The sequence below is a fragment of the Oryzias latipes genome, chromosome 7 (genome assembly GCF_053564925.1).
Source record: "Oryzias latipes strain Hd-rR chromosome 7, Olatipes_Hd-rR_3.1".
In the NCBI taxonomy this organism is placed as follows: Eukaryota; Metazoa; Chordata; class Actinopteri; order Beloniformes; family Adrianichthyidae; genus Oryzias; species Oryzias latipes.
In genome coordinates this window covers 4,904,080-4,920,117 of record NC_136243.1, presented here as the reverse complement: position 1 = coordinate 4,920,117, position 16,038 = coordinate 4,904,080, and the positions used below count along the sequence as shown (strand labels likewise).

The 16,038-nt window shown below is 41.0% G+C and overlaps 1 protein-coding gene across 2 annotated transcripts; it reads right to left on the bottom strand.

The window, feature by feature from the left end:
• Positions 1–2,222: 2,222 nt before the first annotated feature.
• On the bottom strand, positions 2,223–14,731 carry tsr2 (TSR2 ribosome maturation factor). 2 transcript variants are annotated; one of them, XR_002289704.2, is made up of 6 exons: positions 14,591–14,731; positions 14,325–14,415; positions 14,062–14,153; positions 3,773–3,931; positions 3,399–3,669; positions 2,223–3,286 (listed from the first exon to the last, which is right to left on the bottom strand). XR_002289704.2 is itself a non-coding variant. In XM_004086359.4 (5 exons), exons 1-5 carry the CDS (start codon positions 14,666–14,668, stop codon positions 3,568–3,570), a joined length of 522 nt encoding a protein of 173 aa, XP_004086407.1. In that variant the 5' UTR covers positions 14,669–14,731; the 3' UTR covers positions 2,223–3,567. The 2 variants fall into 2 exon arrangements, 1 of the variants encoding a protein (XP_004086407.1); XM_004086359.4 differs by having other exon boundaries at positions 2,223–3,669.
• Positions 14,732–16,038: the final 1,307 nt, after the last annotated feature.

Here is a 16,038-nt window from a genome sequence, read left to right as displayed (position 1 = left end):
GGACAGATTCTTCCTCCGAGCTTTCACTCTAATGAACGCCTGAATGCAGACCACTCAAGAACACGGAACAAAACCACAGAAACTGTCACACAGTGATGAAAGTCAGGCAAGGAAAAAATCCCTGAACTTTTCTTTGAGCGATATGGCGGGCACAGAGCGAAATTTTGGAAAAATACGTGGTCTTAGATGCATTCTGGTGCATTCTGGCAGCTAGTTATTCACTTCTTTATCAAGAAACTAAGACTAATTGGAGCATCATGATTTGTCATTCAAACCCCTAGTTTGACTCTCCATTAAGGACTTGCTGGTCCCAAAAAAGAATTTGGAAAATTGCTCAAAGTAACACAATCCTACAATCTACGCTTTTCCTTAAAGCTGCAAAACATACAATTGCTAAAATATAGTAACATCAAAGCCCCAAATGGCAAAAAGAACACCAGTAACTATGATATTCTATGAAAATACCTCAGTTATTTATACATTATTTCTGCTTTAGAAATGACTGATGTACAACATCCACTTGCACTGTTTTCTCAAACTATAATTACATCAAAATATGGGATCTGCTTTAAACTATAATTCTATAACATAATACATCAATTCTTTAACACCAATACTAAGTAATCTGGGAAATATCAAAACAAACATACAAACTAAACTAAACATTGTAAACATTATTTTTTAAGGGAGTGCGGGTCCAAACCATCAAATACTTATAATTAATGTCAACTATACTGAACTAAATCATGGTAATTAGGAAATACAAATAAATTAGATAGAGAAATGTATTCAAAATAAAAACTGAAACTCAAAACTAAAATTGAAATTATTTCAAAATGTGGTTTTGAGATTATTTTACACAAAAAAGTATTTGACCTACACTACCTTAAAAATATTTTTCTTCCAGCCAAGACCACTTCAATTTGTTTTTTATCGTCTTCTCATAACTGAGGTCGTGACCACGCTCAATAATGACGATGCCTGCCATTATTTTAACACAAATTTGATCGCAAACTCTTCAGATGTGTTTGTGAAAGTTTAGCGTGGGTCCGCCAGTTTTGGTCTCTAGGGAAGCAAGTCACGCTGACCACGTGGTGCAGACAGAGCCAATCAGACCCGTCGACGCATCCGAAAGCAACTAAAACGTCCCGTCATTGGTCAATTAGGCCGGGAAGACGAGAGATGGCCACGACCATAGAGGAAGCGATCTGCGGAGAAATATAGAAAATAAAGCTAAAATTAGCTGATTTCAGACCATTTTTTAATCCGGAAAGCGATTTGTCCGTAGAGATCAGGTCTTTATTTCCCGGAAAGTACGTTCGGTTTGCTCAAAAACCCGGATTTCCGGGAATTCCCGGAAGACTTTCATCACTGGTCACACCAGAACTACTGTAGCATTTTTACTGTTGCATTTTTTTATTTAGTTATGTTTACATATTCCTATATCTACCTTATAGAACTTTATTTTATTATTTATCCTTTCTTGTCTTACTCCTGTAACCCCTTGTGCTATCTTAGGCACTTTGACGTTGGGAGTTGGGTCATCTAGACCCACTAGACAGTGCTCTGAACCTTTTTTCTTCAATGATTTGTGATCTTCACTGGTGTCCATGGATTACATGAAATCTTTCCACCTTTATCATGGTAGGGAGAACACGTCAATGTAAGGGTGGGGGTGGGGGGGCATCCAAGATAGCACAAGGGATAAACATGCTTTCTGGAATACCCCCCATGGCATGGTGGCAACAATTTTGACCATCCTCCACTTGTAAACAAGTTTCCGAATAGTGGAATGGCGATATTCTTTTAGATTCCTTACTATAACCTTGTTAGACGGCTCTTTGGATCTCACCATTGTGCTCACTCTCACTTCAACAGTCAGGGTCACTTCACACTAAAATGTCTGAGCTCCTATGAAAAAGGAGACTTACTTTTTCTTGATTTTACAACTTCAAATAATACTTTTAAAGTAAACTTTTCAAAGAAACAGTATAGAATATTAACGTGACAGTTAGATTGAGACTTAACTACAGTCAGGCAGCTGTTCCACAGAGAACCATGATGGGCAGAAGCTCTGGGAGCAGTCTGCACCAAAAGGCAAAGGATAATGGATAGATCCGTTCATAGTGAAGTATTTAAAATGGAATTTATCCAAGCAATATAGAATATGTGAAAATTGTACAAAAATGTATATAGTCGGAAACATGAAAGACCCTAATCTCTGCAATTTGTAATGGTCATTTATTTAAAAAAGACGTTTAAGTAGAAAAAGTAATGGCAGAGTACAGCCTTATTAGTTACAGACTTCATCCCCTGACCTCCAGATCAAACAGTCTCCGTGATGGACGGCCGTGACCACCACTCAAGCCTTTCTCTAATCTGAAGATTTGGAAGAAGAGGGAGGAGTTTATGATTATTGTAACTGCTTGGTAAAAATAAAAACATTAACAAATGCAAAAGCAATACTTCAAAAGGATTGAATAAAACTGTTTTTACCAAAAGAATGTGAAAATCTGTGTGAACAGATTAGATTAAACAGAACACCGCCCCTCAAGGTCTGGCAGCACTAGCACCATGCTGCGTTCACGTCCCTCAGGAAAGCATAAAACAGTCTTCCTCCAACCTGCATAAGACTGACAACCTCTTCAGGGAGTACCCCACCCTCAATCCAAACCTGGGACAGGCTCCAGCAACCCTGTGACCTCTAAGGGGGAATAAATGTCTTAAAGTTTCTTTTGGTTTGCAGAAATGTTGATTCCTTTTCCAGAACAGCTGGAATGTTTAACAAAGGTCTTCACCGTAAAAAACTGGATCAGTGATTTTTATGTTCAGTTTTCCGTTTCTGAGTCTTTGTTTCTGGATTTATTGGACTTGGAATTTGTTTTTCTGCGTGTCAAAGCCCTCATTTCTCCTCACGTAATCACATTTCTGCAATTATTTCCAAACCTAAATATTCTTAAGTTCAATATGTAGGCTCGAGGAGTCCAGAAAAATCTGTTTAGCCATTTTTTTAATCTTTGAAGGTTTTTCTTTGTCTTATGATCTTGAAGGATTTTACATCTTGGAAACAAGCTTTATTGAAACTATGTACATTTTGTGATCAGATTTAGTTTAAATATATTAAAAACAAAACACTTTTGCTCATTTTTAATTGTGTAATTTGATTTATTGAAACACCCGTTTCAAAATAAATATTTTTTCATTTAAGGCTTTCTGCTCCTGCGGCTTTATTCGAATTGAAGCCCCCATGCTCTGCTCTCGTGTTGTACTGTAGCCTGTAATGGACCTGTGTTAAAAAACATTTTTTTTTTTAAATGTGACTTCTTTTGAAGGTTTGTCCTGTGATTAGATGGAACAAATTATCCACCAGGAAAAGTCTGGAGTGAAAGAAATCCAACCATCAACTGCTTTCTCAAAGGCGCCTCCTGCAGGACGTTTTCTGAAGAGCTCTTCCGATTGGTTGCTTCCTGAAGGGTTGTTCTTTCTGAACGGCAGTCTCTGAAGGGCTCATCTGACAGAGCAAATCCTCGAGGGCACAGTCAGTGGGCTGGCTGCTGTTTATCCTCATCATTTCTTCCTCCTGACCACGGTCCAACCATCTTCCTCTTGAGGAGGAGGAGGAGGAGGAGGATATCTGTCGGATTGCTGGGACTCCCCAAACTCCATTTCCTGTACACAAAATATGAAATCACCTCTGCTTTGTTGTCATGCTAACCAGATTCGAAGAGTTATAGTACTTCTGTGGAGCAGTTCTATTTACTTTAAGTCTTACCTGTGTTTCAGTGCCACTGTCCTCGTCTGACGATGTGGGAGGAGCCTGTACCTTAGCCCGCTGTGTCTTCTTCAGGCTCAGAGACTGGATGGAGTTTTTCAGTAACTCCAGCGCCCCCTGCTGCCAGTGAGCGTACATCTGCAGCAGGCTGAGTGATACCTGTTCACATAAACACAGGAGAACCTGAACAGGGGGGTATTCCAAAAAGCAGGTTATGCTAGCCCCCACGGTAAGTTTGAGGCTAAGGAAGTGGATAAGCTCAGCTTTCAGTTCCAAAAACAGAGGTATGATTCAGTGTATGTCAAGTTGCCATAGCAACTCGTGCTCTGAACATAACCTGGTCTGGAGCAGGTTTAGTTGAAGGTTAGTTTGTTTTCAGAGAGGTAAAGCAGCATGGCGTGTCCATTTGAAGATGATTTAGTGGATGAAGAAGCTCAGATAATAGTTTTTCCACCGTGAGAGGGTGATAAGACCACATATGGATGTTGGAAAGATAAACTTTTTTACTTTGATCTAACTTAAGCTGTGCTGTCATTCAAACAGCTGAGTGAATTGGTAAACCATCCGTAAACCATACACCTCTCGACTCCAAACAGTTTCAGGAGGAGGCTATGCGTGAAGCTGAATGCATAGTGTCATTTCTGACATCAAGTCCATTTATTTTTTCATACCCACAAGCAGCCAAACGGCGTGGACCTCACTTCTGCTCTTAGACCCCTCAGTCATGGTGCAACAAAAAGAAACACCCACGCTCAGCCCTATTTTGGCCGCATCCCACAATCCCTGGCTGCTATTAGACCCAACGTGCACGTGACCGCCACTACAATATGACGCAGCTCTCAAGTTAAAAGCAATGTTAAAAGCAGTGTGAAGGAGAGACAGAGAGAGAGTGTGGTGAAGAATGTCTGACGCTAATCCAATCCCACACTGAGGAGGAAGAATTCCATGGTTTGAGTGCACAGGAGAAGGATGAAGAAAGCTCAGTGACTTTTACATTGATATTTTTTAAAACAGCCTTTTACTACCATACTTTTTTCTTTCTTTCCTCTCCACCTTCGGGGATCTTCCTTCGGTTGTTCACTTCCCCGTTTGGACCCCCAGAGCCTCCAGAGCTGGTTAGTAAAGAATCATTCATCTTCTTCTGGGGGAAACCTTCTTTTATTACAGTTCTCTTTCATTCTGTATAACAAACATAAACACACACCCTCAACACACTTTCACTGCTCGTGCTGTCACTCCCTCTTGTGCTGCACTCGCGTTCTCCCCTCCTTCCGCTGCAGCTCCTTCCTTCTTCTTAGACACGCGCGCGGTTTCAGCACATTCACATCCTCAATCTACAACACAGTGTGGCGACCTGGGGGTAAGCGTCGCCTTAAGCCCCTAAGACTCATGGGAAGTGGGGAACTGTGGGTGTAAAGTTCCTCACCATGACTGAGGGGGCTCTAAGCAGAAGTGAGATCCATGCTGTTTGGCTGTTTCTGAGTTTGCTCAAATAAACAGGCTATGGTGCCTGAAATGAGAAAATTCCAAACTGCATTAACCTCTCACTCTGAGACTGTGGGAGATGCGCAGAACATATTACAACATATTTAAACTTTGACGCATGCAGCTATTATACAGGTGCGGCTTGAGTGTGAATAAAATAGTTTACTCTTTAAAAATGTAAAGGGTGCGGCTTGTAATCAGGTGTGCTCTATAGCCCAGAATTTACGGTAATTCTTTCTGCACCATGAGTGACAGGTTGGGACAGGATGATGAGGTTATTAAGTACCACTAGACCTGCTAAATGTTACAAGAACTGAAGTTAAAGTCAGATTCAGGTTAAAAGAATATGGGCTTCATGCTCCAAATCCACATTGAATTATTCATTTTATTGTTATAAAAATGAGAAAATCTGCAGCCTTAAACTTAGACATATGAGAGTTCAAGAAGTACAATAAATTAAGATGGAAAAACATTTAATTTAATTGGAGTTATATGACATTTAGTTAGATAAATATATATTTGAGTTGTAAAAAAAATTATTGAGTTGGGTAGACGTAAGAAATTAGGTTGAATAAATTTAACTCAATTACTTGTTACCAATTGAAGTCATTCATTTAAGTTGGATAAGTTGTGTATGTATATATATATCTGCGTCACAATGAAAATAAGATCAGAAACTCCTGCGTTTACTTTGTCCGTTATTTTTCTCCAAGCAGAAACTATTTCTTTTGCTGATGATGCAGCCGTGTTACTTTTTTGATGGACGTATATCTTCATACGACGTCATTGAAATCTCAGACTTCGTCTCACTGAAGTATAGCTTTCTCTTTTGTTTTATCCACGCGTTTCCATGGCGACTCCAGAAATCGGCGATCTATTGAGAATGTCTTTACGTACTTGCCGTGCACGTGCATTAACCTAGGGTTACCAAGTCGAGGGTAATTACGCCAACTCATATCTGGTCTTTTTGAAACCAACGTCCCCAGAGTAAGCAAGTTCAGGCGGATTTCAGCCAGAGTTCAGGGTTAAGGTCAAGGTAGTTTAAACAAGCTTTCTGGAATACCCCCCATGGTCTGCCTCAAAAAAAATGAAACATATCGTCACAGGTATGATGAAAATTTTTCAAAAGTGCTTTTTGGTCAAAGTATTACTCATTCAATAAAACCACAGAATTTACAACTGATGAAAAGTGTTAAAATCATTCTTACAGGAAAATGTATTTACGGTCAAGTTTTAATATCATCCAACACTGCACAGATCCAGCAGCCGCAGATTTGACTTCAAAGGTTTAAATTACTTATTACACTGGCATTAAAAACTGCTCTGGAGTCATTTTGTTCTTGCTTTGCCCAAGCTATAACGCCTGTCTGAAGGTGACAGCTCGAACAGGAGGGGACCGGGGTCCCGCTGATGAACAGTGGAGAAAAAAATGTCTGTTTTTCTCACTGTCGACTATTTAGAGTTCTTTAGTCTTTGAGGAGAAAAAAGGTTTAAAAAATAAAAAAGTCATCCAAGTTTTTTATCATCAGAGCACAGTGGACTAAAAAATAGTCTTCACAAAATATTCACATTTATTAGGTTTGTACTTCGGGAAATCAGTGACATCAATTTTGCGAAAAAAAATAAAATAAAAAAATAAAAAGGTTTTTAGTTAGTAGGGAGAAGGGAGGGAATTCAGACATAGCCTAGATTTGTGCAGCACTACAACATGGTGAACGCACTATGTTGTGTGAGTACAAGGAAATTAAACACAACCTTAGTGTTGACGAATGTCTAATTGTTCGTCTCTGCCCTAGAAAACATTTGTTACCTTTTTAACCCTAGAGCACTATTGCCGGGTGATTTTTCACCGAGCAAAACGGTTACATGAATTTCAACATGTCGCGTGTCCAGGAGTCTGCGCCTTCACCAGAGAAGTCTTACGTGTCCTATGAGTAAGACCAAGTTTCCAGTATCATTTTATTTAATTAAATAATTTTTTGTTCCAATATTCCTAATTACTTAAGCATGTTTTTAGGAACTTCCTATGTTTTTCTCTTTCATTTTGTTACACCTACCACAGTTGAAAATAAAACAAAACCACTAATTCATCATGTGTTGTCATGTTGTGATCTATTTTTTATAACAAGTACTTTTTGTTGGGTATATTATATCGAGTAGAAATTACCCGGCAAAAGTGATGGCGAAACTTTTCGTAGCGAAAGTGTTCTAGGGTTACAGCATCTGCCCCAACTATTACATTAAAAGCCCAAAGCTAGTTAATATTAAAACAAACGTCTTGCAAAATTTCTTTGGTAAAAAGGAGCTAGAGAGGAAACTGAGGAGAAGTCCCTAACTTCAAAAAAATAAATCCACATTTAACATGAATCATACTACAAATATGGATTTATTGTGACATTTGTTCCCCACATACCAGGCTGCACTGCAGAGTCAGCTTCAACCAACTTTCTAATGTTACAAATATGCTGCTAATAAAGTTGCATTCACAGTCAATTCACGTTTATTTTTAGTATTTTACATGTTGAAAATGCTAGTTTTATTCCAGGTGTATCATTTTATTTTGTAGTTTTTATCCGCCGCACCCTTAAAGTCAGCTGAAAAGGACAACATTTTTTTTTTTCAGCCAGAGGCTCGCAACAGAGCAGTGAAGGAGTATCATGTGGCTCCAGATCCTCACGTGGCAAGACAGGGGGGGGTTCCAAAAAGCAGGTTATGCTAGCTCCCACGGTAAGTTTGAGGCTAAGGAAGTTGATAACCTCAGCTTTCGGTTCCAGAAATGGAGGTATGTTTCAGGATATGTCAAGTTGCCATAGCAACTCATGCTCTGAACATAACCTGGTCGGGAGCAGGTTTTTTTTTTTTTTTTTTTTTTTTTTTTTCTTTACTTGTCCTGTCCAACAGCTAGGCAGGCAGATGAGAACTGAGGGCCTCTTGTGTTGGACATATTTTACTTTAACAAGAGGGGTTATTAATCTTCAGACAAACCAAAGGTATGTCTGAATAAACCCCTTTAGTAATTGAGGCCAAACTTTATTCATTTCAACCATGATTGAAAATCTTTGGTGTTGGACCGGACGGAAAAGGAAAGAAGGGAAGAAGAGGGAGGGATGTCAGAGGGGGTGGGGGGGGGGGGGGGGTGATAGTGAGAGGGGGGGTAAGACCTTGAAGCAGCATAGAGCAGACAGGTTTACTGGTTGTTTATCATTACGGTACGGTTCAAATGTAGTACAAAAAGGGCGGGGCCTGTTCACACACACTCAAATATTATCAACACACCTGCTAGCTGCAAAAAATGTTCACATGTCAACATGTACACAAAACAGATAGTGGTCACGAACGCATACCTATGCCTTTAAACCAACTAGTGTGAAATCTTTCATTCATTCAATCATGCAAACTATTAGTGCAAAGGTGAGCTAACACCGGTGCTCAGGTGAGTGTTTATGTTCTTCTAAAATGGATGGTGGAATGTGTAAAGAAGGAGGAGGAGCGCCCAGCCACCCCCACACCCAGACCCCCGCCGCAGCAGCAGCGGCAGCCGGAATTCCCCCAACGCCACACAGGAACAGGCAGGGAACAACCGCCCCCCGGGCAACCAAGACCGCCACCCAGGCCAGGGCCAGCAGGACCGCCGCGAGGCCCCCAGAGCCAGAGAGCAGGGAGGCGCGGAGGGAAAGAGAGCGCCGCCCCAGCCCAGCCAGGAAAGCAGCCCCCCCGCCGCGCCGGAAGAGCCCAACGCAGGGCCCCACCGGAGAAGGACGCCTACAGCCCCAGACGAGCACCCCACCACCTCCCAGGAGTTCCGGGCATCCCCCCGCCCCAACCCCAGGTACGAGCCAGGACCCCCCAAGGGAGACCCGCTCCGCACTCCAGGCAGCCACCCACCCGGCCCACGGTTGGTCAAGGGAGGAGCAAGGCAGGGGCCCGCCGCCCCCGCCCAGGAGGGGGGAACCCCGGGAAAAAAAAGGGTGGCCCACAAGGGGTGTTATAAATATGGCCCGACCAGGCTCGGCCATGTTGGAAGTTTGGCGGGGCCCAGCGCTCAGGGGCAAGGACCAGGACCCACCCCCCAGGGACACGAACACCCCCGGCTCAGGTGTAATATGAACCCCCCACCGTGCGGAGAGAGCACCGCCGGGCCAAGGGAGCCGGCACCCAAGGGACACGGCCGCTGTCGCTAAGGGGCCCGCACCCCCCACCAGGGAGGGGGTAGGGGACAGATGGACCCAGGTCCCACCTTCCTTGCATCAGGTCCCACCTTCCTTGCAGGGAGCAGGTTTAGTTGAAGGTTAGTTTGTTTACATGGAGGTGAACCTGCATGGCGTGTCCATTTGAAGATGATTTAGTGGATGAAGAAGCTCAGATAATACTTTTTCCACCATGAGAGGGTGATAAGACCACATACGGATGTAGGAAAGATGAACTTTTTTACTTTGTTGATCTAACTTAATTATTTGCTTTAGTTAAGATAAATCACTTTTTTAGTTGAGTCAACTTAAAAATAACAGTTTTCAGACAGTCATTTTACTTTCATTCAAATTAATTCAATTAAGTAGGTGTAAATTTGGTGCTGCTCTTAGATCGGCACCGCAAGGGATTGTGGGATACCATTCCCTTTGGCTGTCTGGACGGATTTGGGTTTAAGTGTGGCTTTTTGACCAAATGTGTTTTAATTGTTTAGCTGTTTTACTGTGTTTTGCAGAGTTATTTTGTCCTACTATGCTTAGTCTCTGCAACCATGAGTGAGAGGGAAGGAGAGGATGATGAGTTTATATAGCACCCCTACAGTCAGGTGAATGAATGCACTCTGTGTATATTGCTTTGTTTTTTTTATTGTTACACAAATGAGTATATCTGCCGGCTCAAACTTAGACATATGAGAGTTCAAGAATCATAATCAATTAAGATGGAAAAAATATTAATTGAATTGGAGTAATATGACATTTAGTTAGATAAATATGTAAATTTGAGTTGTAAAAAACAATTGAGTTTTGTAGACATAGGAAATTAGGTTGAATAAATTTAACTCAAATACTTGTTATCAATAGAAGTAATTCATTTAAGGTGGCAAAATTGGAAAGGTTTTTATATATATATATATATATATATATATATATATATATATATATATATATATATATATATATATATATATATATATATATATATTAGGGCTGCACGATATGAGGAAAACTCGCATTATGCGATATTGGTGATTAATATTGCGATAACGATATAATTTGCGGTATATAAACAAATATCAAACCAAACAAAAACATCATTTCCATTTCAATGCAACAGTATAAAAATTATACTCCAAATGACCCTCGTCGACATAGGAGGCAAACATCAAACATAAGCACAAGGGTCAAGGTAACCATTTATTGCGATTTTCGCCGTCTTTTGCGGTATGCATATTGCACAGCTTGATGTCGCGATAACGATAAATTTGCAGTATATTGTGCAGGCCTAATATATATATGAGGTAAATAAGTATTTGATCCCACTGTGATTTAGCAAGTTCTCCCACTTAGAAAACATGGAGGGGTCTAAAATTTTCATCATAGGTGCATTTCCACAGTGAGAGACAGAATGGGAAGAAACATTCAGAAATCACGTTGTAGGATTTTTTAAAACTATTTATTTGTATATTACTGTGAAAAATAAGTATTTGATCACTTGATTATCAGATAGATTTCTGACCAGCAAAGTCATGCTGTTCTGCTTTTAAATAGTTCAACTCCACTGCTCAGGATTCTAAATTAGTGGCACCAGTTTGAGGGCGTTAGCTTGCATAAAGGCACCTGTGCCCCCCCCACAATCAGTCAGAAGTCTAACTACTAACATGGGCAAAACCAAAGAGCTGTCAAAAGACACAAGAGACAAAATTGTAGACCTTCACAAAGCTGGAAGTCGCTATGGGGCAATTGCCAAGCAGCTTGGTGAGAAAAGAACAAATGTTGGAGCAATTGTCAGAAAATGGAAGAGGCTAATGATGACTGTCAATGTCCCTCGGACTGGGGCCCCTCGCAAGATCTCAGCTCGTGGGGTATCGATGATGCTAAGGAAGGTGAAGAATCAGCCCAGGACCACAAGGGAGGAGCTGGTCAATGCATTAAAACGTCTTGGTTTAAAATCATGTATCGCACAGAAGGTTCCCCTGCTGAAGTCAGCCCATGTCAAGGCCCGTCTGAAGTTTGCCAATGACCATCTTGATGAGCCAGAGGAGTCTTGGGAGAAAGACTTGTGGTCAGATGAGAACAAAATAGAACTTTTTGGTCTTAACTCCATTCGGTGTGTTTGGAGGAGGAAGAAGGAGGAGCATCATCCCAAGAACACCATACCTACAGTGAAGCACGGGGGTGGAAGCTTCATGCTCTGGGGGTGTTTTTCTGCGCAAGGGACAGGACGACTGCACTGTATTAAGGAGAGGATGAAGGGGGATTTGTATTGTGAGATTTTGGGCAAAAACCTCCTGACCTCTGTCAGAGCGTTGAAGATGGGTCGTGGCTGGGTCTTTCAGCGTGACAATGACCCGAAGCACACAGCCAAGAAAACCAAGGAGTGGCTCTGTAAGAAGCATATCAAGGTTCTGGAGTGGCCTAGCCAGTCTCCAGACCTAAATCTAATAGAGAATCTTTGGAGGGAGCTGAAACTCTGTGTTGCTCAGCGACAGCCCCGAACCCTGACAGATCTAGAGAAGATCTGTATGGAGGAGTGGGCCAAAATAGCTGCTGAAGTATGTAGAGACCTAGTGAAGAACTACAGGAACCGTTTGACCTCTGTAATTGTTAACAAAGGCTTCTGCACCAAATAATAAGGTTATTCAACTCAAGTGATCAAATACTTATTTGTCACAGTAATATACAAATAAATCGTTTAAAAAAATCGTACATGATGAAACTTTTAGACCCCTCCATGTTTTCTAAGTGGGAGAAATTGCTAAATCACAGGGTGATCAAATACTTATTGACCTCACTGTATATATGCGTCACAAGGAAAATGGAAATAAGATCAGAAACTCGTGCGTTTACTTTCTCTGTTCTTCTACAACAAGCAAAAACTCTCTCTTTTGATGATGATGCAGCTGTGTTACTTTTTTGATGGAAGCATAATCTTCATACGCCGTCATTTAAATCTCAGACTCCGTCTCACTGAAGTATAGCTCTCTCTCTTTTTTTCTCCACGCATTTCCATGGTGACTCCAAAAATCGGCGATCCATTGAGAATGTCTTTATGTACTTGACGTGCACGTGCATTAACCCAGGGTTACCAAGTCAAACGTAATTACGCCAACTCATATCTGGGGGGTATTCCAGAAAGCAGGTTATTCTAGCTCTCACGGTAAGTTTGAGGCTAAGGAAGTTGATAACCTCAGCTTTCGGTTCCGGAAATGGAGGTATGTTTCAGGGTATGTCAAGTTGCCATGGGAACTCATGCTCTGAACATAACCTGGTCTGGAGCAGGTTTAGTTGAAGGTTAGTTTGTTTTCAGAAAGGTGAAGCAGCATGGCGTGTTCATTTGAAGATGATTTAGTGGATGAAGAAGCTCAGATAATACTTTTTCCACCATGAGAGGGTGATAAGACCACATATGGATGTTGGAAAAATAAACTTTTTTACTTTGAGCTAACTTAATTATTTGCTTCAGTTAAGATAAAGCTTTTTTTTTTAAGACAGATTAAAAATAACACATAGTTTTCATACAGTTATTTTCCTTTCATTCAAATTAATTCTATTAAGTAGGTGTAACTTTGGTGCTGCTGTTAGATCGGCACCGCAAGGGATTGTGGGATATCATTCCCTTTGCCTCTCTGGACGGATTTGGGTTTAAGTGTGTGTTTTTGACAGAATGTGTTTAGTTGTTTTACTGTGTTTTGCCGAGTTATTTTGTCCTACTAAGCTTACGTCTTTGCACCATGAGTGAGAGTGAAGGAGAGGATAATGAGTTTATATAGCAGCCCTACGGTCTAGCGTTGTAATGACAATGACGGAAAATTATTTAAACAATTTTTGCACTCCGCGCATTTTTCCCCCCGTCCTTTTTAATGTTATACAAATGAGCATATCTGCCGGCTCAAACTTAGACATTTGAGAGTTCAAGAAATATAATTAATTTAGATGGAAAAAAGATTGATTGAATTGGAGTAATATGAAATTTAGTTGGATAAATACGTAAATCTGAGTTGTATAAAAAATTATTGAGTTTTATAGATGTAAGAAATTAGGTTGAATAAATTTAACTCAATTATTTGTTACCAATAGAAGTAATTCCTTTATGTTGGCAAAATTGGATAGGTTTTATATATATATATATATATATATGCGTCACAAGGAAAATGGAAATAAGATCAGAAACTCGTGCGTTTACTTTGTCTGTTCTTCTACTACAAGCAGAAACTCTTTTGATGTTGCAGCCGTATTACTTTTTTGATGGACGTATAATCTTCATACGCCATCATTAAAACCTCAGACTCCGTCTCACTGAAGTATAGCGCTTTCTTTTCTTTCTTTTTTTTCTCCACGCGTTTCCATGGTGACTCCAGAAATCGGCGATCTATTGAGAATGTCTTTATGTACCTGCTGTGCGCGTGCATTAACCCAGGGTTACCAAGTGGAGCGTAATTACGCTAACTCATATCTGGTCTTTTGGAACCGACATATCCAGAGTAAGGAAGTTCAGGCGGATTTCAGCCAGAGTTCAGGCTTAAAGTCTGGCTAATTTAAACATGCTTCCTGGAATACCCCCCTGGAATGACCCCCAGGACATGCATGTGTGTGTCCACGTGAGCGTGCACGTGGTACCTGAGGCAAGCTCCCGTCATCCACGACAGTATCAAACTCTTGATCAAGGAGCACAGCCAGGTAGTCCTCCACCTCATACTGCTGCAGGTCAGCTAGAAACACACAAACAAATGTGGGCACACAGCAAACACAGGTACACACACACACAAACAGATGTACACACAAACAAATGTACACACAAACAGATACACAGACACACACAAAAACAAACAAACAGAAAAACAAACAAATGTAGGCACAAAAACATTGCCATGGTTACTAACCGTTGTCATGGAAATACTGCTGCACCACGTCCACCATCCAGTCCGCCTTCTGTGGGCCGAACGCGCCCCCGAACCCGTTCTCCACCGCAATCTAACAAACAAACGGAGGATTTGTCGAACCCGACTGGGACCAGATCCAAACAATAGGTCCACCTTCCCAGCGGAACACCCCAAACCGGGTCAAGATAAAGTTGACTCATCTGGACCGCAGCGGAGAACCGGGACAGGTTCTGTGGATCTGAATCCTCACCCGGTTCGAAGCTCACCTGTAGTACCGGCCAGCTGTGAAGAACCGCCCGAACCGCGTCTGTGAAAAGCTCACGTGAAGCCACCGAGGCCGCCATAATAGTCTGACGTCACTTCGAATGCGACGAGACGTCATCATAAACAGACGTAACCAATCGATCCAGGACGAGGTTTCGATGGTCGATTTTGAGAGAAAGTTAATATTAGTTTTACAGAAAATGTCTGTGTAATAAAACGTTATGTAATCTAATATCCCAGAATTCACTTACGAATTTAAAATCGGAAAATACAATTCTGAGTTTCATTCGCCAAAATCAACAGAAATGTCTGGCAAGTCGAACCTAATTTATTCTGACTGCATCAATGTTTGGTCATTTAAGACCCACTTTATTCATCTTTTGATCTTTTTCCAAAGCGTTCCCAGTGGTCTTTTAATCATGATTATGCCATTTTTAGGCACAAAAAAATAAAATAAAACATCAAAACAATCTGTCGTTTTCTAGAACAGTTTCTGCAGAGAGCGGCAGGAGTTCATTAGAAATTTACTCCTGAGTAGTAGGCCCATCTGTTTATACACTGTCCCACTAGCTTCCAGCCCTTCACAATCCCATCCTAACATTAGCGGTGCAACAAAATTGGCAGCATTATCGTTTACAGTTTAGATCCAGATTCCAGCTCAGACGAAGAAAACAGACGTTCACGGATCTATTTGTCTGACAGTGGATGATCAGAATGGAGCAGAGCTGGGAGACTGTGACAGCATATTTTCTACATCACATGAAGACCTTCTTCCAACAGCATTTTTTTCGACTGCCCCTGATTCACAATGATTTGCATAAAGAAATACTCAGCAATGCAATTGTGAGCTTAACTTTCTTTATATACATGTATATATATGTTCTCCATCATCAGAAAAATACTACAAGAACATATTTAAAACACATATGATTAAAGCCTAGGGTGTATGAGAATTTATTTATCTGCAAAAGAAGAAAGGTTCAGTTTGGTAGATGGAAAATTGTCACTTCCAGTCATCCCATTTTCATCTCAGACTTTCGTTGTGGCTTTTGTTTGTGAATGTATCGTTTCACATGATTACTACGGTGGCCGACAGGGCTCACACTACATACAAATGGAAAAACGCAACGGCATTACCCGAAGCAAGACGAAATTACCCGAAGCACAACGGCATTAAGAGACAGCGCAACGGCATTACCCGAAGCACAACGGCATTAAGAGACAGCGCAACGGCATTACCCGAAGCGCGACGACATAACCGCAGCATTAGCATTAAGCTCAGCACAACGGAAGTGAGGACTTTTTTTCCGGGGAAAAAATAAAAGCCTGGCAGATTCAAACTATTCGGTACGACAGAATTTTAGGGCCACCAAAAAAAGTAAAATTATGAAATTTTAAACCGTAAATTTATGAGAAAAAAATTGTATTTTTACGAGATTAAAGTGGAAGT

What these genes read in the sequence shown, in the direction of transcription:
- tsr2 (XM_004086359.4), bottom strand. Translation starts at nt 14,668, where the DNA reads ATGGCGGCCTCGGTGGCTTCACGTGAGCTTTTCACAGACGCGGTTCGG. An exon ending in GCAGTATTTCCATGACAACG is followed by an intron (nt 14,154 to 14,324) that starts GTTAGTAACCAT and finishes GTGTGTTTCTAG; the next exon opens with CTGACCTGCAGCAGTATGAG. An exon ending in ATGACGGGAGCTTGCCTCAG is followed by an intron (nt 3,932 to 14,061) that starts GTACCACGTGCA and finishes TTATGTGAACAG; the next exon opens with GTATCACTCAGCCTGCTGCA.